The sequence below is a fragment of the Dysidea avara genome, chromosome 8 (genome assembly GCF_963678975.1).
Source record: "Dysidea avara chromosome 8, odDysAvar1.4, whole genome shotgun sequence".
Taxonomy (NCBI): domain Eukaryota; kingdom Metazoa; phylum Porifera; class Demospongiae; order Dictyoceratida; family Dysideidae; genus Dysidea; species Dysidea avara.
Genome location: NC_089279.1, coordinates 22,609,142 through 22,632,809, shown reverse-complemented (window position 1 = coordinate 22,632,809; position 23,668 = coordinate 22,609,142). Strand labels below are relative to the sequence as shown.

The 23,668-nt window shown below is 39.9% G+C and overlaps 2 protein-coding genes and 1 long non-coding RNA gene across 4 annotated transcripts in view; 1 reads left to right on the top strand and 2 right to left on the bottom strand.

Moving 5' to 3' along the window:
• The window catches only part of LOC136263378 (uncharacterized), a 28,582-nt gene that overhangs the window by 4,626 nt on the left and 288 nt on the right, over positions 1-23,668 (bottom strand). The gene's annotated exons all lie outside the window — the stretch shown is intronic.
• LOC136263376 (uncharacterized) lies at positions 1,431-23,269 on the bottom strand. Of its 2 annotated transcripts, XM_066057888.1 has the most exons (7): positions 22,980-23,269; positions 4,064-4,444; positions 2,845-4,005; positions 2,579-2,740; positions 2,337-2,528; positions 2,079-2,168; positions 1,431-2,025 (listed from the first exon to the last, which is right to left on the bottom strand). In XM_066057888.1, exons 1-3 carry the CDS (start codon positions 23,266-23,268, stop codon positions 3,632-3,634), a joined length of 1,044 nt encoding a protein of 347 aa, XP_065913960.1. In that variant the 5' UTR covers position 23,269; the 3' UTR covers positions 1,431-2,025; positions 2,079-2,168; positions 2,337-2,528; positions 2,579-2,740; positions 2,845-3,631. The 2 variants fall into 2 exon arrangements, with proteins under 2 accessions (XP_065913960.1, XP_065913959.1); XM_066057887.1 differs by having other exon boundaries at positions 2,079-2,528.
• LOC136263654 (uncharacterized) lies at positions 7,287-12,002 on the top strand. Its single transcript, XM_066058294.1, has 7 exons — positions 7,287-8,454; positions 8,508-8,555; positions 8,601-9,304; positions 9,352-9,582; positions 9,634-9,862; positions 9,924-9,977; positions 10,082-12,002. The coding sequence occupies exons 1-7, from the start codon at positions 7,287-7,289 to the stop codon at positions 10,384-10,386; spliced, it is 2,739 nt and encodes a 912-aa protein (XP_065914366.1). The 3' UTR covers positions 10,387-12,002.

Here is a 23,668-nt window from a genome sequence, read left to right as displayed (position 1 = left end):
GATCTACCTACAGCGTGAGCTGACGTGACACCCCCTTGCGTATTGTTCTACTATAGTCTTTATAACGTTAATAGATGGCAGATTGAAGTTGTGCAGCACTCTTTTACCTTACCAGATCGCCATAATAGGGTCTCTAGTGAGCTGCCCGTCTTCGCTACGAGAAGCCGTTTAAGCGCGCATCCAGTTTATTCTTCTTTCTAGCCATCACAGTGAGTGCTTTGTTTGTCCATTATAAGCGGAAGATAAGCGGAATATAAATGGTAGCGCTGATATCATGGCTGCTTTTCACACGCAAAAAAAGGTTGGGTGGGGTGTTTATTACAACCCTACCATTTAAAAATATTTTGTGGTCTAACCACATATCATCAACAACCCTCCCAAATGGTATCCATGTCATAAACAACTTACAGAGTGTGAAGCCTGACAGTCTTATATGGGAGGATTGTGTGCTACTGTGCTTACGTCAGTGCATAGATACTATAGCCTTACCCGGGATTAGAAACCGCCACATTAACACTATCACTTCGTACCCGCTAAGCGCTCGCCGACCTTCAGATTATTGTTTTAACCAGGCGGTGCGGCCACGTTCTGTATGGCTGAAGGAAATGTTGGGGCAGCTCAGCGAACCTGTTAGTGAAGAAACTAGGTTGATAAGAGGTGTTCTTGGTGGCATTTTAGCGGACGATAGTCTGACACTACCCACTCAGGGAAACAAGACATGTTTAGAAATGGCCAAAAACATGGCCAAGTGCTATAGTTCTCTACCCACTGAGGCAGCTTTGGAATTTGCCCACTGGCTTGTGGCAGCACTGAACTCCATTATCATTGCTGCTCAAAAAAGAGGCAAGCCTAACGAATTGAACCAGGAAAGGCTATGGAGGAAGTTTAACCTACTGACAATTTCTGGTGACTTCACTAAGAGGTGGCAAGATTTTTTAACAGTCACTTGGATGACCAACCTGTTTTCTATCAGCATTTTACTGATGAACTTTTTGATAATTTGCTGCAGAAAAAGTTGAGAACAGTCCTGGACTCTGACACTACTGGTGTGGCAACTGAATATATTGACAGCCCTGACCTAAGCTTTGAGGAGGAGAACGCCATCCGATACATCAATGGATACGTAGTAAAGAAATTGAAGGCCCACCCTGCCTGCTCTGATTTTAAGCCACTCTTAAATGAAATGATCTGTACCGATGTGTCAGATGAGAACAGTCCACCATCAGCCGCTTGGACAAATGCCATAGACAGGGGTGGCTTAGTGAAGATAACACCTGAGGCATATCAGATATTTCTGGCTATTGAATGTTGTGTGCGGCGCTGCTTGACCATTAAGGAAGCCTCAAAAATGGATGACAGTTACAAAAGCTATCTCACAAACATGTTAGTAAATGATGACGATGTCTTGTTCCATTGGTGCATTGCAGGATTTGAAAAAGATGAAAATGCAAGGTGCCTTCAGCATATAGTTAATAAGTGGATCACAATTCGTGGATTTTCCTTTGCATCATCCCTAATGGAGATGTACAAGCAAGAGAACAAAAAAGGCACCGGAAAGTCCAAGTCTTTGAGAACAAAGTTGTATTGTGATAAATAAGTAAACATTTGTTGAAATAAATACATTAATGAATAAGTAAGAAAAAAAATGGGTTGGAATACTTTAATGTAAATATTTGCTGAAATACAACCAAAATTATGGGGAAAATAGATCTACATTACTATTGTGTTTACAATGAACGACGCCTGTGCCTCTTTGGCAAAGGCTTGTTCAAATCATGAAGATTCACAGATTCCAAGTCATATGACTTCCTCTTGCATCCACGACAGTTTCCAGTAATCTTATCCACCCAAATTGAGTTTATCACTCGTATATTCTGTGCATTTTTTAGAACTTGGGCGATGGTTGGGTTCTCATTGGCTCTACCATGTTGTCGTATCATAGAAAAGTACTTTTCTACAGAGTCCTGGCTGACTTTTTCGCTTAAAAATACACTAGAAATGGTACCAGTTCCAAAAAGGATTTCACTACAATTAATTTTAATCACAGTATAAGCATTATAACACACACACAGACACACCTGTGATTCTAATACCATTTTCAGTTGTAGCACTTAACAACATTCGTTGCTTCTGGTCATCATCAAATCCTGGCCGGCCCTCAACTGAAGCTTTCCACTGGTCCAAATAGCACACAAGTTCCTTCAAAAACTTAAATAGTAAATTGTAAGCACACACCCAATAATTATTGTAGGTAAAACAGAAACAATGTATGTGACCATTAGACATACTTTTTATGGTTGCCAGAATACTGTATACAGAAACACATTCACCACCACCTACCTCCATCTGGAAATCATTCTCCTTGCGATACGGAGATAAAAACACTTCCGTTTCTCCTTTCCCTTTGTGAAGGATGATACATTGAAGCAGTCAAAAAAGTGATCCATGTGACATATAAATTTGACTGTCTCACAGGCTACTTCACCAAACTTGAGATCTAGTGCAACTGCCACTGACTCTGACAAAGTCTACAGTAGCACAACAATTACATACTTGCACTTGCAAACACAACATTTACCTGAACAGGTAAATCCACCCGCATCTTTGAAAAATTAGTAAGATGAAGGTGTTCATACTTGAGTTTATGAACAATGGAGACCCCTGGTGTCTCACTGACTCGTCCAGCATTAGCCTTGTACAGCTCAATGAGTAGCTGCCAGTCAATATTCTGTCCATTACACTGCATAAAAAATAATTGCTATAAATCAGGCAAATATGTACCAGTAGAAATAAAATGAAGTGCATACATACTATTAAAGCAAAACATTTGCAATACGTACATACCCACAATTTCCCTCTTGAAAAACAATTTCGAATAGTTTTTATTAAATGGCTTGGGTCCGATATGAAAAAGATTGAGTGGCCTTCACTGGAATAGACATTTTTGATTGTATATGCCGTCTTGTCATTGTTCTCGTCATGTAAGCTAAACAGTAGTCAGTTTTCACTTGCACCATCACAGGTGACAGTCAGTATCTGCAATCCAAGTCTAGTAAGCCTTGAAATGACTTTCCGGAGAATTGGGAATAGCTCTGCTGCTGTTGTGCTTGTAGTGGGAAAATGCACATAGGGAAACTTCAAGCTGGTAAAGAGCCCTCTGACCATAAATGCTAGAACAGATTTGGCAAGAGGTCGTCTGGAAAGTGAGCCTTTTTTATCCTGTTCTAGCTCTGTAAACAAATTATTCACTTCACCTATGTCAGAGTATCCAGTCAGGGATCCAGTGTGCTTGTCATACACCAGGGACTCTTTTACATACATTTCATCCAGAACATTACCAACATACTTAGCCAGATGTTCAGGCTTTTGGCTGTTAACTTGCTGCAACAACTGTTCATCTAAGGACTTAGAAAAACCAGTAGTTGATGGTGAAAAGTGTCGGTAATCTTGCAGAGTTCTCTCAGTTGGCAAGTAAAATGCACCAGAATTTCTTAGTGTTTTGTAACACCCACTGGAACGGTGATGTAAATACAAGCACCATCTAATAATTGCTGGGTGCCAGCGAATCTGGCGAGTTGACCCCAAAGAAGCTGCTTTTAACTGTTGGTCCCAAAATATTTTCATGAAAGGATTAGTAGTTCATCATGGACACTAAATCGTTATTCGTGTCTTGGTCAACCATAATTCCTTGGTTAGCAACCAGCTTGTTAATCCTTCCACTGAGGCGGGCAATCTGTTGGTCCTTAGTGTGAATCACAGTAGCTATGTTCTTCATCCTCTCACACTTCTCAGATGGGGTAAGGCACCGGAAGTTGGTATGACTATTAGCCTCCACAGACTGACAACTATCCTCTTGGAGATGCCGTGCTAGTCTACCACGCAATACATTTTCACGGAATGTGCTGCACCTTGAACATAATCTTGAGTGTGACTCCAGTGGAATGTACTTCAAACAATCTACATGGCGTATCCCACCATTCCTCTTAACATAGCCGATCACTTTCCCTAAGGTCATAAAATATTATTTTAATTGGCACAACACACAGCATGGTTCATTGCTTACCTGTAGCATCTTTGAACAAACCATTATGTTTTGCAATCAGTGAAGCATATTTCTCATCAACTATTCCCTCACAGCACTTCATGCTTTCGTCATTTACAGCTCTTACTCCGTGGTTTGTCAAATTGTCCTGGGGTGCTTGCAAGACAACATCTGGCTCAGTCTGAGTACCAATTGTAACAGTGGCATTGGTGCAATCTTCCTCAGACTCCGTTTGCACTTCTTTGCTATCAACAAACCACTGGCTATCAGTCTGGGTCTCAGCATTCACCATGGTAGAGGTGGGTTGGGTCAAAGCCTTAACATCACTCGCAGTCAATTTGGTCTTCCCTTGAGACGAACGTTTCCTAACATCAAATTTCAATTTTCTCACCATAGTAACCTCTGTAAAAGACAGTGTTTACATGTTAGCAAACTAATTGCAGTCAGCTATTGTACTTACAACATGCATTAACATTATCACACAAAACATCCATAAATTAGTACGAACAAATGCTATATGCAACTTTCAAGCCTTAATACTAGGCTAACACAACATCCTTGGCTGATAACAATGAATTATTCCATTACCCCAACTAGTACCCTTAAATAAAATAGCAAGAATTACTTCCTATCTGTTAACCTGAGTGCAAGATAGGTACACAAAGAAAGGACATTTTCAACACAAGAATTGAGTTGCATTGCAAACATCACATGACCTGGGAAAGTTAAACAGTGTTATTCCAGTGGTGAAAGTCTATAAGGCCTCGTATCCCCGGCATGAACTTCTCAGATGGTCGTGGTAGGGAGATACAGGGAAATATTTTAATTGTTATCTTGTCCCTGTACGTGAATCGCTCATGTACAAGTGTAGATTTCATTCAAAAAGCATTTAGTTACCCTATATATACTATATATTACGTGGTACAAACTCACAAGTAACACTATCGGTCATCTGACAGCCCTTTCGCCCAACAATCTCTCTGAGAAAGAGCACGCGGTCACACAGCCTTTTGGCGGGCATTCGCATATGTACGGAATTGTCACGGATACTATCATCGTCACTTGTGGATGTGTTAATAGTCAGCGGGTGCGGATCGTCTAGGATTACAGTACAGTGTTAACCTGGCGTTTCTAATCCCGGGTAAGGCTATAGTATCTATGGTCAGTGTAACTAGCTACTGTGTACATATTCTAGCACACTCTCCGATCAGCTAGTGACATTGACAGTTGCAAACATTTAGCCATGACCACATGCATGCTAACCAGACTTTGCTGACTATACCTATGGTGTTCCACTTTGTGACACACTGTTGCTAGCAGGCTACACCAGCGTTGAAACCGGGTCGGGTCATCCGGGTCAACCGGGTCACATTTTCTCCGGGTCTGACCCGGATTGGATCACGTGAGAAACGAAATAGATCGTTTAACGACGTGGAACCTATAAACGCTAGTCGCGTAGCTCTTTCGTGAACCACGCCCACTTATCGCATTACAAACATACGCTCAGCCACGCCCATTTATTAGTAAGTGCAGTCTGTAGCATGAAACTGTGTCCGTTTCTGTCTGCAAGCTTACGTGGAGCCACGCCCACTAATCGATTAATGTATGAGTTGTATATAGTCTAGGTCTAGTCTTGCAGCAGGATAAATGCTTTTGTGAGCCACACCCATTTTAATATATTGGGAAATTGCAATACTAAGTATGTATGAAGCCACACCCAATTGCTGTCTGTAAACTCACAGTAGCTTCGTGGAACCAAACCCACTGACTGATTTTAAATTAGTTATCACATAACTACTCGTTTACTCAACACGAATCGAACGCTCAAAACGTAGTCTCGCTCGCTCGAGAATACCCGAAACATAGCTCTTATCGCGCGCCTCGGCTTAATTTAATCCGGGTCACATCCGGGTCAAATCCGGGTCTGACCCGGATTGCTATCCGGGTCAATGGGTCATCCGGGTCAATGGGTCATCCGGGTCAGCAGTAGTGACCCGGTTTCAACGCTGGGCTACACCTAGGCTTTCCAGGGCTAGAGCCCAGTCTAAGTCCTGGCAATTGGAACTCAATATGCTAGTTTAAAGTACTCCTGCATGTATGGGTAATGACTGCCAAATCCCTGGTAATCATGTAAGACTGGCTATGCCACTGGCCACTGGTAGTGACATGCAGACACCGGCATAGGAAGACTTTTCGGCCAAGCCTAGCCATCTCCTATTTAGCTTGATTAATACCAACTCACAATGTTGCTGCTGTATTCAGCCCTGTTCATACGTGCATTTATACAAAGGTGTTGTAAAGCGTCATCGCTACAATAATAGCACTACAGCTACAATGTATAGCTATCTCTTCACTACCTATTCTGCTAGACAACTCTACACCTATAATGTACGTGCTTGATGTATGCATCGTTATATCACGTGAAAATTTATGAAAAAAAATTGGACTCTACAGAAATTATAACACTAACAGTTACCATTCTTATAACTTGTATCATAGAGTTTCATTCTTGTCCTTCTGTTAGAATATACACCTAAGACATCTTGTTCTTCTTCAAGTCTCCTGTGCCGTCATCAACACTGTTTCCTGTATGATAGGTGCACAATCAATAATTCTTCTGACAGGTAGCTAGCTCATATAGCAGTGTGTTTTCAGCAATGGTACCAAGTGTGACGATGATGGCTCAAACACTGAGTATAGACTAGGAATTAATGTATCCTGCCTTATATTTTGTGTGTGTACAAATGAATCAGGATGAAAATACAGTCTTTATCATAGATTACAAAATTAATATTGCATTAACATATCTAATGAGTTAGCCTTTTAAACCAAGGAATCTTTGTTAGCTTACTACACTAATGTGCTAATTAACTTATAATCCATATATGGATTTGGAAAAAAGTACACAAACTAGACATATTAAAAAATTAAAATAAGAAATAGCAAGAGTAAATAATGGAAGAGAGAGTATCTAACTCTAATATACTGCATCGAAAATGAGCACGTTAAGTATATCCGTAAAACCTTGCATATCAAATGAGTGTTGATAGTTAGCAATCGTCACCTTAACTGACTGTCCGGCCATGGTACGGCTGAAGCCGCATATATCACGTGACAGTTTCGAAGTTTTTCGATTGTGGTTTAGCTAGGCGGATGCAACGTGAGTGCAGCGACAGCGGTCACTATCAACAGTGACTACTCTGGCGTGACTGTTAGTTCATCGTGACTACTAGCAAGATACACCATGGACACGCCCAATCGGAAACGTTCCACCAGTTGGCTCGATGCTGAAGACCAACGATTTTTGTTTGACGATTCTTTTGACACTTCTGATGGTGATGTACTTTTAGCGGAAGAAGAACTGTGCGAGTCTGTGGCTCAGTTTCAACCGGTGGGTGATTCGGAACGAAGAACAATGCAAGAATTGTTAGATGATGCTGCTGTGAGCAGTGAAATCGAGCAAGAATCACCGACAAGATCCGCTGGTATTGCTGCCACAAGCCAGCCGGCGTCGCATCCCACAGCTAGTGTTTCACTGATCGAACAACAGCAGTTTTTACAGACCATTCTTGATGGAGTGAGTTTTCGTTTTCCCGAACTTTCCTTTACAATGGCTCGCGATGGAACCACTAGTGCTCCGGTGTTAACAATTACACAGAAGGATTTGTTCAGTCATCCTCCATTGGGTATGATTTCTCGTGTTCAAGTGACTATTGAGTACAAGAAGTATAGTGTTTTTGTTTTGCTTCATTTGTGGAGTACTGGTGAAGTGAATGGTTTTGATGATGCATATGAAATTTGTCGAGATATCAGTAGCTCGTCCAGACACAAGTTTTGCCCTGGAATTGACCCAGACTACTATGAAGAAGAGTACCACAAAATATTGCATTTTCACCTGAAAAGTGTGCGATTGTGTCATTTTCCTTTTACACGTGTGGATTCTGTGAACTGTATGCTTTGGTTTAAACCCGCATTAAACTTGTCTGCTACAGAGCAGGCAGCAAGTGAAGTTAAATGTCCACCTTGCAAGCGTTTAGTGCATGATTTGAAGTGGCAAAAGACGAAAACGGATGCTGAAAGCCCTAGCAAGAAAATTAAACGTCAACACCCATCTTCAAGAGCCAGATTACAGTATATGTCTCCACTTAGCCAGCAGAAGCGTAAGATGTATGCTCAGTATCAAAGGACAAGTAGCATACGCAAACTGAGGAAGTATGAAGCTAGTGAACTTGTACTAGATGATGAGCAGAATTCTGAAATGTGTTCAGTTCTGGAGGCCACACAACCTGATGAGCTTGAAAAACTGTTCAAAGAGGGTGACGAGCATGGTGTTGGAAGCTTAATGAAGAGTATATGGTATACTGATAAGGATCGGCAGAAGAGTGATTTTTGTCATGATCAGGAAAGCAACAGTGAGTAGTGGTTGATAAATTTTAAAGTAGTAATGCATGAGTGTCTTTCACAGAACAAGGAGGCAGGGGAAACAGGTGGAATATGATCACCATACGGATGGGTTAGTTATTGTTATACTTTAAACTCTTGTTTATTAATTTTGTAGCATTAGCTGTGTATGTGCGGAGTCCAGCTGCATACAAGGCATTGGAAAGTTTTGGGATCCTTAAACTACCATCCAAGTCTACAATGCAAGCATACACTGGTGCATTCATGCATGATCCTGGAGCTAGTAGTGTCTGCATAGCTGACCAAGTTGCTCGGTATGTGATATTTGTAGAGGAGTGTCGCAAAACTGGAAAACAAGAGCCTAAAGCTGACGGTGTTTTGATATTCGACGAGGTGAAGGTTGCATGTCAACTTTTATGGAATTCTCGGAGCCATCAACTTATGGGACTAGCCATGTCTCCTGCAGACCTGTCATCTTTAAATGACATTTACAGAGTTTTGCAAGACCCTGGAACCAACATACAGACCTCTTATATTTTGCAATTTTTGTGGAGGGACCTCACAAGCAGTTATGATATTGTTGGGCCATACTTTACATCCTCGGCATCTGTTGAGAACAAATTTGTGACGGCATGCATTTTTGAAACTATTAAACTTTTTCAATATCATGGTTTGAAAACCAGCTTATTAATCTGTGATGGAGGGTCTGCAAATGTGTCAGTGATTAAAGCTAGCCACGGACGCCATGGTGCGTACTCTATAAATAAAGATGCTAAAGATTCATTTGAAGTACAGCCCTGGATGAAGAACCCTTTCAATCCTCCCAGCAAGATCTTTTGGATGATTTGTCCATCCCACCAGGTAAGTGTTATGTGTAATGTCATACGTTACACTTACATGTTTTGCAGCTTAAGAATATGATAAATGCACTTTTTTCATCAAAAGATAAAGGCACAAAGCAGTTCCAGCGTGGAAAAAGCTCTGTCATTTTTGGATGGATATCCATTACAGATTTGTACAAGCGTGAGCTGGGTAGAGTCAGCAATGGACAGGCAAGAATGGTGCCACGACTGAAAGAAGCACATTGCTTAAGAGACTCCTGGACTAAGCTAAATGTATTGCCTGCTAAGATCATGCAGGTAATGGTGCTCTATTTAAAATAAATAAATGTTATTGAGTTGTTGCTACAGCAAGAACAAGTGTTGGGAGAGTTAATTTGGTACATCAACCAAGACCCACCACCTACAGACTCCCGTACTGCATCCGAAACATTAGCATATTTAGAAGCATGCAACCTTTTGTTTGAAGAAGGATTTCTTTCTCATGATCGGATAAGAAGCATGGATTCCCATGTCTTGAAGAATATCTCCAAAGGATACCAGTATTTTTCAGATTGGTTGAGGTCTCTCCTTGATGAAGGTAAAGTGCTACATAAGTTTGTATACATAAAATTTAAGGTTATTTGACTTTTTCCTGATAGATGCCAAGTATCCTCATACATCTGCAACACAAAGGTCATTTCTGTCTTGGCAAAGTAAGTACATACCAGGCCAATTTTTGGTTGTGTGAATATTTACTCTTCACATACTAAATCTATGCTGGTCTTTTAACATGTATGTTTTACCCGTTTTGCAATAGCATGGGATCTGCTTCGGATAGACATGTATGGGTTCAGAGCCTTTTGCCAGTGGTTTCTTACCACTTATCCTACTTACTTTGTCTCTCCACTACGGCTATCAGGATCTGCTGTTGAAAGTCTTTTCAGCCAATACAAATACAGTGCAGGAGGGAAACTGGACTCTGTGAACTATTCAACTTCAAGGGCAGCACATTTGATAAAGCAGTGCACTACTGATCACCACAGTGGCTCAAGTTACAGAGATGAGCACTTAAAGTTTGCTGAACTGCCATTACACAAAACACAATACAACAAGCACACATAGTCAAATTATTTCATACATACTGTAATTATGTGTCCATAAATTACTAAACTGAATCTGAGGCTAATTGGGATTCTAATTTGGTGTGGTATGCTAAAAGAGTTGTTCGTAAGTTCACATCTACAGTTGAAGCTAGCCCTTTTTTGGTTGCTAACTCTTGCTTTGTAGCAGATAAAAACTCTTGTATGCGGGTGTTACAAACTTTCCGAACAAAAACACTAAAAACGTTTATTATAGCAGCTTCAGTATAAGTCTTGATGTTTGGCAATTTCATTGCTAGAGCTGCTTGAAACAATTGCAGGTGATGTTCACCATTCTGTTTGAGTCTTTCATGTGCAGCCTATAAGGAGAAAGAAATATAAAGTAAACAAATGTCTAAAGGATAGAAAATACAATATACAAGTTTTAAACCTTAATCAAGTTATCTCCTTCTTGCTTCAGGCCATTAAAATTAACAATAAGCTTAACAACACTGTCAATTTCCCGCAACAAAGGAAGAAACACCTTGTCTGGAAAGTACATAAATCCACGGTCACGATAACACAGGTATCCAGGAATACTCGTTTTGTCTTTACAGTTAATTGTTTGCAATAGTGAAACTTCTTGTGATAGCTTGTCTCGTTTGTCGTCTGAGCAACTTTTGAGCTGCTTGTATCGAAGGTGAAGCATATCACAAATTGCAGCACCTCCAAAACGATAGTATACATCATCTGTATCTGGTTCTGTAGTCATTGGGATAGAGTGTGCTTTTGCCTGGTGTATTGTATTCTGAAAGTTTGTAGAATACTCTAGCAAAAAATCATAAATTGCTGAAGATACTAGAATCATCACTGGGTTACTCTCTGGAACTGGCACACCACTTGCTTCACAAAAGCTTAGCCACTTACCTCTTGTTATATGTATGGGAGCACTAGACAACTCTTCCAGGCCAATTTCTGATATAGAATGTTGCTTACTTAAAAGAAGGGCACTGCAGTGGTCGTACCATTGAAATTGAAACTGCAGAAAGGGATCTGGGCCTTTCTTACAGTATGTGTAAAGTGCAGCAAAGTAATGACGATGGAATACGATGATCTCATTCAATAATTCGAAATTCTCTAAAAAGTTGCTAGCAAAGGATTTTAACCTTTCAGGTAAGGTTTGCTCTGCTTTAAATTTGTCAGTGATAATTCCATGAAATATCGATGGGTCGAGAGAAATTATTGAAGCTTTCAAACTATCCCGGTCCTTTTTATTCATTACTTTAGATTTTCGCTGTTTCTTCACTAGCGGTACATCTCCATCGCCACTTGTTGACTTCCTAGACTTTCGCTTGGGACGATCTAGTGCTGGTCCGGGATCTGTAATTTCTTCACAGGCCTCTTCATCACTGACGCTAGTCGGAGACCGTCTTGCTGGCCTTTTCCTTTTACATGTTTTTGCCAAACACAGTGATGAACCGGAGTTGCTTGCAGACTTGCACGCCCTCGTGCTCACTTTCTTCGACGCCATTTTTGTGACACACGGGCGCCGTTTAATTATGAACTGGGCGCTTATAATTTTTCGGGCGCGACCTGTCTACCCTGGCCAGGTGTTGATTGGCTCACTTAGCACTTACTTTGACAAGGCGGCTCTACTTGACGTGCTCATTTTCGATGCAGTATATTACAGTTGGATACTCTCTCTTCCATTATTTACTCTTGGAAATAGGGATCACTGAAAAAAGCCATGAAACAAGAAGGGATCGCTGGGGTGGTAATGTAAACCACAAATCCCTATTTTGACTCTCTGTAAATGCTCCATTTGAGTATAAAAAGTCAAAATAGGGATTTGTGGTTTACATTACCACCCCAGCGATCCCTTCTTGTTTCGTGGCTTTTTTCAGTGATCCCTATGTTTCTTATTTTAAATTTAAAATGTTTAATATGTCTAGTATGTATTCAAATTGTGACAGAATTTTACAGCAAGTGTATATACATATGAAAACCATGGAGTGTTAGTGCCTGACTTGATCTTACCATATAGTTCTCACTTTAAAGCTTCTTCTTTTCATCATGTCAATGATATATAATTGTTGAGTTACATTGTGTGTGATAAACAACAAGTGATGTCACCTTATCAGTTACATCAGTCATTACAAATATGAAGCCATCATGAGAATCCATAGTCCTTTTATAATCATCAGTGATATTACAATAATAATGTATGTACAATGAGTCATTAAATTGGTATAAATAATAATATAGTATCTTTTGTTCAAATGACAAAATGTGAATGGGTATATGATCAATGGCTTTTGAGTTTCTATCAAGAACAAAAGGTTTATTCATCTCTAGATCTGTAATTTGTCACCATGCTTGCTATGCATATATGGTTAAAGTGATTGGAGTAAAGATAGACATCCTTGGTGTACTCATCCCTGTATGCATGTCTGTGTAACAGTCAGAATAATACCTTCTAAGAGTGAGTAATACGTTCTTTGCTTTGTATTTTATCGACTATTTTGAAGCCATGCATTTTGAGTAATGTGTCATTCTGGGGTGGTTATTCTTTCTTTAGATGCAATGCCTATGTAAAAGATTGGTCATGCATTGGTCTACATAGTGTTTTTGCATTATATTAGAATATTACTGAATTATCTTTGAGTTTAATTCTAATAGTAAATTCCGATAAGAATATAGTGAAGTGTTATACTACCTGACTAAACCATACATCTCCTATTGTGTCAGTCACAGAGTACTACATTGTGTTGCTGTGTAAGGAATGCATTGCATCATTAATAATAAACACTTCTGAAGCCCCCACATGTGTATTAGCTACATTGCACCCTTCATTTTTAAAAAGTGCTCTCATAACATCGTCATTGCCAAACAAGCTGCGTAATAAAATAAAGCATTGATCATGAATGATTACTACATATGTAATCTATAATTAATTGTTAAGTAATGACTTGTTGATTATGAATGGAAGAGGCCAACTATTTCTATTGTTACAGTTGTATATGTATGTATTCCTTGGAGATAGTGTGTATAGGTGAGATTACATAGTTATAAAACTAGGTAGGGATTCTTAACAACTAATGTACACAATCATAAGATTTAGATATGTACAATAATACACCACTCAGGGGATTCGTAGAATTGATATATGATTGAATATAGCTAAGTTGTGCATTTATGATATCACAAACTACCACTTTACTTCACATACTGACACTTGCAACATTTTTGCACATTGTCACATGTTATTCTGCATGGGTAAAGCAAATTAACTTGTTCCACGTATGGGTACACAAACTCCATGTTTTAGCATCACCACACCATGATGCGTGGCATACTACTGAGTCTACACATCATATAAATAATTATAAAAAATATTGCCACACAAAATTGATGGTGTGTGCATGGTTGTATGTCGCACACGCATTGTCACACCAAAGGCTGATATCTGTTGAAACTATGAATACTTGAAACTAGTGCTCTGCGATATATCAGTAATACCGTTTATCGTGATAAATTATCATAACCGATTATCATACCGCGACAGCCTTTGATAACCGATATATCGAAATACCGGTATATCGATAAATACTGCTATAGGATTGTTTTTAATCCAGCCTTTTGTGTTTAATTATCCAATTTGTTGATGGTTTAGCAGACACGCCTTGAACAAAAACTTGAGATTGTCACATTACAATACATGCCTACTTGTACTGAACTATATTTTTTGGGGGTTTTTGGGATGATACCACTTGATACTAGCCTAAGAAATGATGCAATAGTTACAATAGCAAGCTAACTATATACAGATATACCGCGATATTTTCCTGTTACTAATACCGTGTATTCAAATTTCAATACCGCCGAGCTCTACTTGAAACAGGCATTTATTGTGGCTATGATGTTATCTACTCTGGTGACTAATACGGTGGTGATGAGATTGGCCATAATTTGAGGTAATACAGTAGCCATAGGATGTAGCTAGCTATAATTATACAGTTGCTATGTAGTACTCTAATGTAACAATGCTATACTGTTCAATGCTACAAAATGCATAGTATTAGTGTTCTGTACCAATATGGATTTTGATGGTGATATGGTGGTACTAATTAATTGTACTTGTAATTAAGAGGCACCATCCATTGTATTAAGACTTGCAATACAACAGTTGTGTTTGGAAAGGAAGGAAAAATGGTTCTATAGGTTCTATATTGTCTTGTTTTGTTGACACTTTAGTGTACATAATGGAATGCAGCCTGTCTAATGTGTTAGGTAAGATTGTTAGACAGTTTGTCTCCTGGTTGCCATGCTACCAAGTTTAATGTTTGTGGTGTCAAATTCTAACAATGTACCGGCTGATATTCCCCAATGAAACTTGATGAATATGCATAATTATACAGTGGTGGATGGTTTCATTTTTTTATGTCTGCTGTGATGTGCTGTTTATCAATTTCATTGCAACACACTTGTATGTATTGCACACTAAGCAACCACATGCAGTGCTCGAATTGAGGGTATATGGGGGTATACGAAGTATACCTTGATAACAATTTTTGTAAATTAGTATACCTTGATAGCCTAGCTAAGTATAAGGTAGCTACAGTACTCCTCAGCAAAGAACATCCATGAAACATTAGTTAGTACATAGTAATACATATTCTTACTTGGTGTAACATGATTCTCGAGCCAATTGATCCCCCAGAGGAAGCTAATCCCACTATCCTCAAAAATTCCTTTAGTGAGGTGTACATTAATTAGAATTAAACAAGTGATAGTTGATTTTGCAAGTATGCAATCTCCTATAGCCAGATTTATATTTAGAACTATATTATCTACCCCCTCTACTGTAGACCGAAAGGTAGCAAATTAAAGCAGTAAAGAAGAGTCATATAATGATGGTAGTGTATGTACAGAGTAAATACCAATTAACAGTGACACATTTACTTAGTTGGAGCCGGAAATGTGGATGGATAAAAAACTTTCCCACCTTGGCTTATTTGTCTAAATCATAAATTGGGTTGTAAAGAGGTAATTATTATCTTTAGGTTTAGCTAGATGCTGCAAAGAGTATTCACGTTTCTCATGAATGGCAGTCAAAATTACTATCAATATCATTCCCAAAAAGTAAATTTTTCAAAATTTCCTTATACTGCATTGAATTAGCTATAGTTTCATAAACATTTATTCAAAATCACTACCAAATTCAATCTCAAAAAGTTAATTATTTAAAATTTTATTGATATACTATACTAACCAATTCTGTTATGCAGCTCAGTATATAGCTACTATTAGCATTCATACTTCTTCCAGTGTTGAACTTAACAAATTTCAGCCAAGATAGCCACCAAAATATAATCTCAGAATGTTAATTTTTCAAAATTTCTATGTGGAGCAGCCTAGGCCTTTACACTATAGCTATAATTTTGCTTTCTAGCTCAGTAGCTATACTGTTAGTATTCATACTTCCAGTGTTGAACTATTGACAAAGTTCAGTCAATATTGCCACCAAATTCAATATCAGAATGTTAATTTTTCAAAATTTCCTGGGGGAGCATGCCCCCAGACCTCCCCTACAAAACTCACGCTTCACATTTTGCAGAGTGTGCTTTTGCACACTGTGGAATGACTTCTACCTGTTTCCCCCCTCCCCTTAGCAAAATCCTGGGTCTTCCCTTGATAGTATACCTTCTTATAAATTTGCAATTCGAGCACTGACCACATGTACATTATGTGAAGTACAAAATTTAGACCTAAGTATGCATGAAGACACTATATACAGCAAGGTGGCCTTTTGCCAAAGTTTTGAGCAAACAATCTATTATTATATAAAGCTAAAATGCTGTCCGTCCGACTGTCACACTGCTTACTCACTGCTTACTCACCGTCACACTGCTTACTCATTTCAGTTACTCAATTTTAAATAATTAACTTTTTGAGATTGAATTTGGTAGTGATTTTGAATAAATGTTTATGAAACTATAGCTAATTCAATGCAGTATAAGGAAATTTTGAAAAATTTACTTTTTGGGAATGATATTGATAGTAATTTTGACTGCCATTCACGAGAAACGTGAATACTCTTTGCAGCATCTAGCTAAACCTAAAGATAATAATTACCTCTTTACAACCCAATTAATAAATTTTATGATTTAGACAAATAAGCCAAGGTGGGAAAGTTTTTTATCCATCCACATTTCCAGCTCCAACTAAGTAAATGTGTCACTAGCTAGCTATTAATTGGTACTTACTCTGTACATACACTTCCATCATTATATGACTCTTCTTTACTGCTTTAATTTGCTACCTTTCATCATCATCAGCTGATTCATCACCAATTACTTCCTTGGTAGACACATGCGGTCTACAGTAGAGGGGGTAGATAATATAATTCTACATATAAATCTGGCTATAGGAGATTGCATACTTGCAAAATCAACTATCACTTGTTTAATTCTAATTAATGTACACCTCACTAAAGGAATTTTTGAGGATAGTGGGATTAGCTTCCTCTGGGGGATCAATTGGCTCGAGAATCATGTTACACCAAGTAAGAATATGTATTACTATGTACTAACTAATGTTTCATGGATGTTCTTTGCTGAGGAGTACTGTAGCTACCTTATACTTAGCTAGGCTATCAAGGTATACTAATTTACAAAAATTGTTATCAAGGTATACTTCGTATACCCCCATATACCCTCAATTCGAGCACTGCATGTGGTTGCTTAGTGTGCAATACATACAAGTGTGTTGCAATGGAATTGATAAACAGCACATCACAGCAGACATAAAAAAATGAAACCATCCACCACTGTATAATTATGCATATTCATCAAGTTTCATTGGGGAATATCAGCCGGTACATTGTTAGAATTTGACACCACAAACATTAAACTTGGTAGCATGGCAACCAGGAGACAAACTGTCTAACAATCTTACCTAACACATTAGACAGGCTGCATTCCATTATGTACACTAAAGTGTCAACAAAACAAGACAATATAGAACCTATAGAACCATTTTTCCTTCCTTTCCAAACACAACTGTTGTATTGCAAGTCTTAATACAATGGATGGTGCCTCTTAATTACAAGTACAATTAATTAGTACCACCATATCACCATCAAAATCCATATTGGTACAGAACACTAATACTATGCATTTTGTAGCATTGAACAGCATAGCATTGTTACATTAGAGTACTACATAGCAACTGTATAATTATAGCTAGCTACATCCTATGGCTACTGTATTACCTCAAATTATGGCCAATCTCATTACCACGGTATTAGTCACCAGGGTAGATAAACATCATAACCACAATAAATTCCTGTTTCAAGTATTCATAGTTTTAACAGACATCAGCCTTTGGTGTGACAATGCGTGTGCGACACACAACTATGCACACACCATCAATTTTGTGTGGCAATACATGAAAAACAATCTGGTTAATCAAGTGTTTTGAATATAGGTAATTAGCCGGACTAAATTTGGATATCAAACTGGTCTAGCCGGACTGATTTTGTTTGACTAAATGGCTGGACCATTATTAGCATCTAAATGGGTCTACCAATAGGCATTATTATAGCCAACTCCAGCTAGCTCCTGTTTGTATAATGAAAGCTGTAGAGCAGAATAGCAAGTTATATTAATGTAGCAAATAGCCAACATGCAGTTTTAAAAGATTGCATACAGTTACCCTCTACTGTAACTAGACAGAAACCGGTGTATCATTAACACTCACCTGCAGTACTTCAGTGGCTACCAAGGGCTGAATGGCTAGTTGCACCATTGCTAAGATGTACTTATATTACAAAAGTGCATGACTGCTCCAAGCATAAGGCCACTCTAAATAAAGACTCTGTTTCCCATCCTCCACTGCGCATACATTTATGCAAGCGAGCAGTCTATTTCCATTATAAAATTGGTAGCTTTTCCTGAGCATAGCCAGCATAAAATTAAGTTGCAGGTAGACCAAAATGTAAATTTGTAGAGACTCAATGCACACTAACACGTGAACTGACACATTATAAAATTGAAACTGTTCAGTATGCAAGAAAAAATGGAAGAATTATAATATTATTAGTGACACGGATGCCGGCAGTGGACTGGAACAGAGAATTTATTTGGAGTGACCAAAGCAATGCAGTTTCATTGTAGATGCATGCATGAAGTTAGTCAACACGGACCAAATTTAAATTCGATTGACTAATGTGACAATCGTTGAATTGACGTCTCAAGCCGCAACAACAATGAATATCATTAAACATGGTCAACAGTACAATTATGCATGCGTGAACTTATATATATAGTGTTACATAACAATGTGTGCATGTACAAGTCAGTATGTTACATTATTCCCCCTCCAGGTCTTGTGTCCTCACAAGTTATGGAGGTACAAAGTCATCATATCTACAAGGGGCTCGTCTTTGGCATTGAGGGCGAGATGAACTGGTTATAGCAGAGGTCGTGGTATCACCAGACGAAGTGCTTGATAGAGTTACAGTTGAATTGTTACAAGGATTCACAGCTGGTCCATTGGATGAAGTTGCATATCCTCCCACTGCTGAGTGGACTGGCCGTTGAACTATGTTAGAATAGAGGGGTCATGCTTGAGTATTGGATGGTAACTGTGGGGCTGGAGCAGCAATTTGTTGTGGGGTACCATAACACAGTTTAAGTCGATTGTGATGGACCACTTTGGGCTGTGCAGAAGATCCTACTAACTTTATTCGATAGTTAACTTTACTCACTTTGTCCAAGACTGTGTACGGTCCTCTCCACTGTGATGTAAACTTCCTAGTTTTACCACGTTGCACAACTGGGATGAACAGCCACACCTGGTCACCAACTTGGAAAGGGACAAACGGTTTCTGCTTGTCATAGCGCTCTTTATTCTGCTTGTGGGCCAATGAAATGTGAGTTCTGGCACTTGAATAAGCCTTATGTAATGACTGATGGACTTCATTTAAAAAGGATGGAATAGTAGTCACTGCATCACATCTCTGTTGTGTGAAGTCCAAGAATGCTTCAATTGGAAGAACTGGGGAACGACCAAACGTTATGTGGAAGGGGGTGAAGCCAGTTGTTTCATGTATAGCGGTTCTATATGCAAACAACACTCTAGGGAGGTGGGTGTCCCAATCCAGTTGGTGATCACAAATAACCTTAGCTAGCATGGCCTCAAGAGTGCGGTTAAAACGTTCCACTTGGCCATTGCCTTGGGGGTGATAGGAGCTAGTCCTAGTTTGTTCGATTCCAAGTAGGTTGCACACAGATTCCATCAGTTTACTTGTCAAATTGGCACCTTGGTCACTGTGGAGATACAAAGGTGTACCATATCTACAGACAACTTCATCAACAAGCAGTCGTGCAAGGGTTTCGGTATCCATTGATTTTACTGGGAAAGCTTCAACCCATTTGGAGAACAAGTCAGTCACTACTACAATATACTTGATACCATTTGCAGTTGGTGGTAGAGGTCCCATAATGTCCCAAGACAATTTCTCAAAGGAGTAGTTGCTGGTGATAGTCTCAAGTGGAGCTTGCGGTGTCATGTGCGGCTGGTTTCTTTTCTGGCACTCTGAACATTCATGAACCCAATTGGTAACGTCAGTTTCGTAACCTGGCCAGTAAAAACGTTCTTTAATTTTTACCAAAGTTTTGTGCACTCCTAAGTGTCCTGACTGGTTTGTGAAGTTGCTGTAGGACACTTTTCTTTAAGGTATCAGGGATAACTAACTGTAGGTGGCCCTGTGCTGATGACGAAGGGCAAAAACGTCTACACAATACACCATCTTCCAGAACTACATGCTTAAGGCCTGGGACCACATCTGCTGGTAGTGGGGAATCGCTATTCAGAGCAGAAATGATCGGTGAGAGCATCTTATCAGCTTGCTGGGCAGTTTTGATGTTAGCTATAGGAGGAGAAAACTGATGGAACACTCCAAGCACAGAATTTGATGGAGCAACACGAGACAAGGCATCTGCGTTTGTGTGATTCTTCCCTACCCGGTGCTTCCATGTAAAATCAAACTGTTGCAAGTACAACATCCACCTTGTAAGGCGACCACCAACATCTTTGACATTACGGAGGGAGGTTAGTGGGTTGTGGTCGGTTACCAATTTGAATGTAAAGCCATAGAGGTAGGGATAAAACTCCTTAATAGTTCCAACAACCGCTAATGCCTCCCGTTCGATTGTTGAATAATTACGCTCTGGTTTTGTGAGTTGTCGGCTCCAATAGGAGATAACTGTTTCTCCTCCATTCTGATGTTGGCTAAGCACAGCACCAATTGCTAGTTCCGATGCATCGGTATAAAGCACAAATGGAATTGAAAAGTCTGGGTATCCCAGAATAGGAGGTTGTATCAACCGTGACTTTAAGTGATCAAATGCTTGTTGGCAAGGTGTGCTCCAATTAAACAACTTCTTGGGTCCCCGCAGTATTTTGTATAGTGGGTCTGCAATGTGGGCATAGTTAGATATGAACTTGCGATAATAGTTGGTAAGGCCCAAAAACTGCTTAAGCTCCTTAACATTGGTTGGTACTGGGTAATGTGATACAGCCTCAATTTTCCTTGGGTCTGGCTTTACTCCTACCGCAGATACAGTATGTCCCAGGTACTTCACTTCCCGTTGTGCAAAGAGGCACTTGGATAACTTTAATTGTAGATTAGCATGTTGTGGTGCTGCAAGTACATTCTCTAGCCGTTCAAGGTGAGTTGAAAAAGATGAGCTAAACACAATAATATCATCCAGGTATATCAAACATTGTTCCTGAGTAAGGCCAGCAAGGGTGCACTCCATGAGGCGCTGGAACGTGGCTGGAGCATTTGTAAGCCCGAAAGGCATGACATTGAACTCAAAGTGACCCAGCGTGGTTGAAAAAGCAGTCTTTTCCTTGTCATCTTCCTCCAACCCAACCTGCCAATAACCTGCTGCTAGGTCCAGGGTGGTAAAATAGCAAGATCCTGCTAAGGAGTCAATAGTAGAATCAATCCTGGGCAACGGGTACGCATCACCGTGTGTAACTGCATTTAACTTCTGATAATCGATGCAGAAACGCCACGAGCCATCTTTCTTCTGCACCATTACCACAGGAGATGACCATGGGCTGCAACTTGGTCAAATTACATTCTGTTCTAACATACGGTTAACTTCAGTGTTGATAGTGTCTTTCAGTGCCACAGGTACACGGCGCATGGGTTGACGGATAGGAGGCCCGATAGTTGGGATGGAGTGTTTTACTGTTGACGTGCAGCCTTGTGGTCCTGTGGTTGGTGCAAATATACCCTGGAATTTTGTCAGAAGATTTAGTAACTGGTTACGTTCATTTGCAGTTAAGTCTGGAGTAGCGATGTTGTCAAAACTAGGTGGATTGTTGGATGGATATGGCAGGTCCTCTGGAGATGCTGAATCTTGTATTGATACAGATAAAATGTTGTCCTCTGGTGTTGCTGCACCCAATCTCATTCCTTGAAAGATTGTCACAGAAGGGCTAGTGTTCATCACCTGGATGGTCACGTTGTTATTTTCTATCACACCTAAGGAACAAGCTAGATAAAGATGAGCTGGCAGTGATGGTGTTGGCTCTATTAGGACAGTTACTCCATTCTTGTGGGTGGCTTCAACCCTTCCTGACAAAAGCTGAATAGACCTTCCTGGTATTTCTATATCACTCACTGCACGCAGGATAGTATTCACAGTATCAGGACATTGGGAAACTGAAGTTCTCTGGCTCAACACAATAGGAATAGAAGTCCCAGTGTTACCCCCAAATGACAAGGTGTTGTTGCAACAATCTAATATTGCACCATGTGTCCGAAAAAAATCTGCTCCAAGTAAGCAGTCTACAGCCAAGTTCCTAACAACAATGAACTTCTGGTTTGTTGCAAACTTACCCAATAGTATGTCAGCACTTACTTGACCAATGACATCCAAGGGGGAGCCATTCGCACCTACTGCTATTGTCTCTATAGCGGTGATTGGGATATGTCTAACTATGTGATGACTTACTACTGACACAGCAGCACCAGAATCCAGCATGAATTTAATAGGTGTAGTATGTATGCAGCCATTAACAGAAAAAATTGAGTTTATATGTACAGTGTCTGAAAGTGTTTGGTGGATTTCATTTAAGGCCTCGGCCAACCCCCCACTTTCCGGGCTGACCTCTCCTCGTTTAAAGGACAGTCCCTTTGTAGATGTCCTGGTTCCCCACATGTCCAACAAAGCCGCTGCCTTGGTGGTCTAGGCTGACGATAAGATACTCTAGGTGGCTTAAGTTTGGTTTGCAAAGCTTCGAGCTGTTTTGTCATTTTCTCCATTAGTATTTCCAACTGACCATTCTGTTGTGCTGGCTGTTTGTGGATTGCATTGATGTTGTGCACCTCTTCCTGAGCAGACTCAAAAGAAAGAGTATACTCAGCGTCAGTTGCATGCTTGACAGCTTCATCGAGCGTACCGGGTTGGCCCTTAAGGAGCAATTGGCGGCAAATAGGAGGTGATAAACCAGTTAAGAAACGCTGCAGAAGTATTGCAGAGCTGAGAGCTTCAGTAGGGTAAGATTCACCAAACATTTTTTTTAATTCCACTACAAAATCTCTAACCTTCTCACCTGGGAGCTGATGCCTTGACATAAACAGTTGTCCTGCAGTTAATGGATCTCTCACCATCCCAGCTTGTTTCATCAGGGCATTTTTTAATTGCTCCAAATTACCACGAGTAGTATCATCAAGGCTTACATAAATATCTACTAGCTTGCCCTGCAGTAGACTTGGTAGTATCAGCTTCCGTTTAGCCTCGTCCCACTCCTTGGCTTCGGAGACCAGTTCAAATCGTGTCCACGACCTCTGGAAATCTTCCACAGTGATCTCTGGAAGCGGCAAATCAAACTGCTGTGCCATCTCTGTAACCTGAGAGCAATACAGGAAATGAAAACAACTTGAACTCTAAATAAAGCCTACTTGTCTGTCCAGGTACCGTTATCGCAACTGATTCACCACGGTACCACAGCTTGTTTGGCTGTTTACGAAGAGTTCGGGCAATCCCACTCCTGTCACCAGTGTAACAATCGTCGAATTGACGTCTCGAGCCGCAACAACAACGAATATCATTAAACGTGGTCAACAGTACAATTACGCATGTGTGAACTTATATATAGTGTTACATAACAATGTGTGCATGTACAAGTCAGTATGTTACACTAAGATTCAGCCAAACTTTCATTGGATGCCAAAGCTGGTTGACTGAAAATGGCCCAGCTGGGTCTGGGTATGAGACTGATGGTATTCATTATCAACTCTA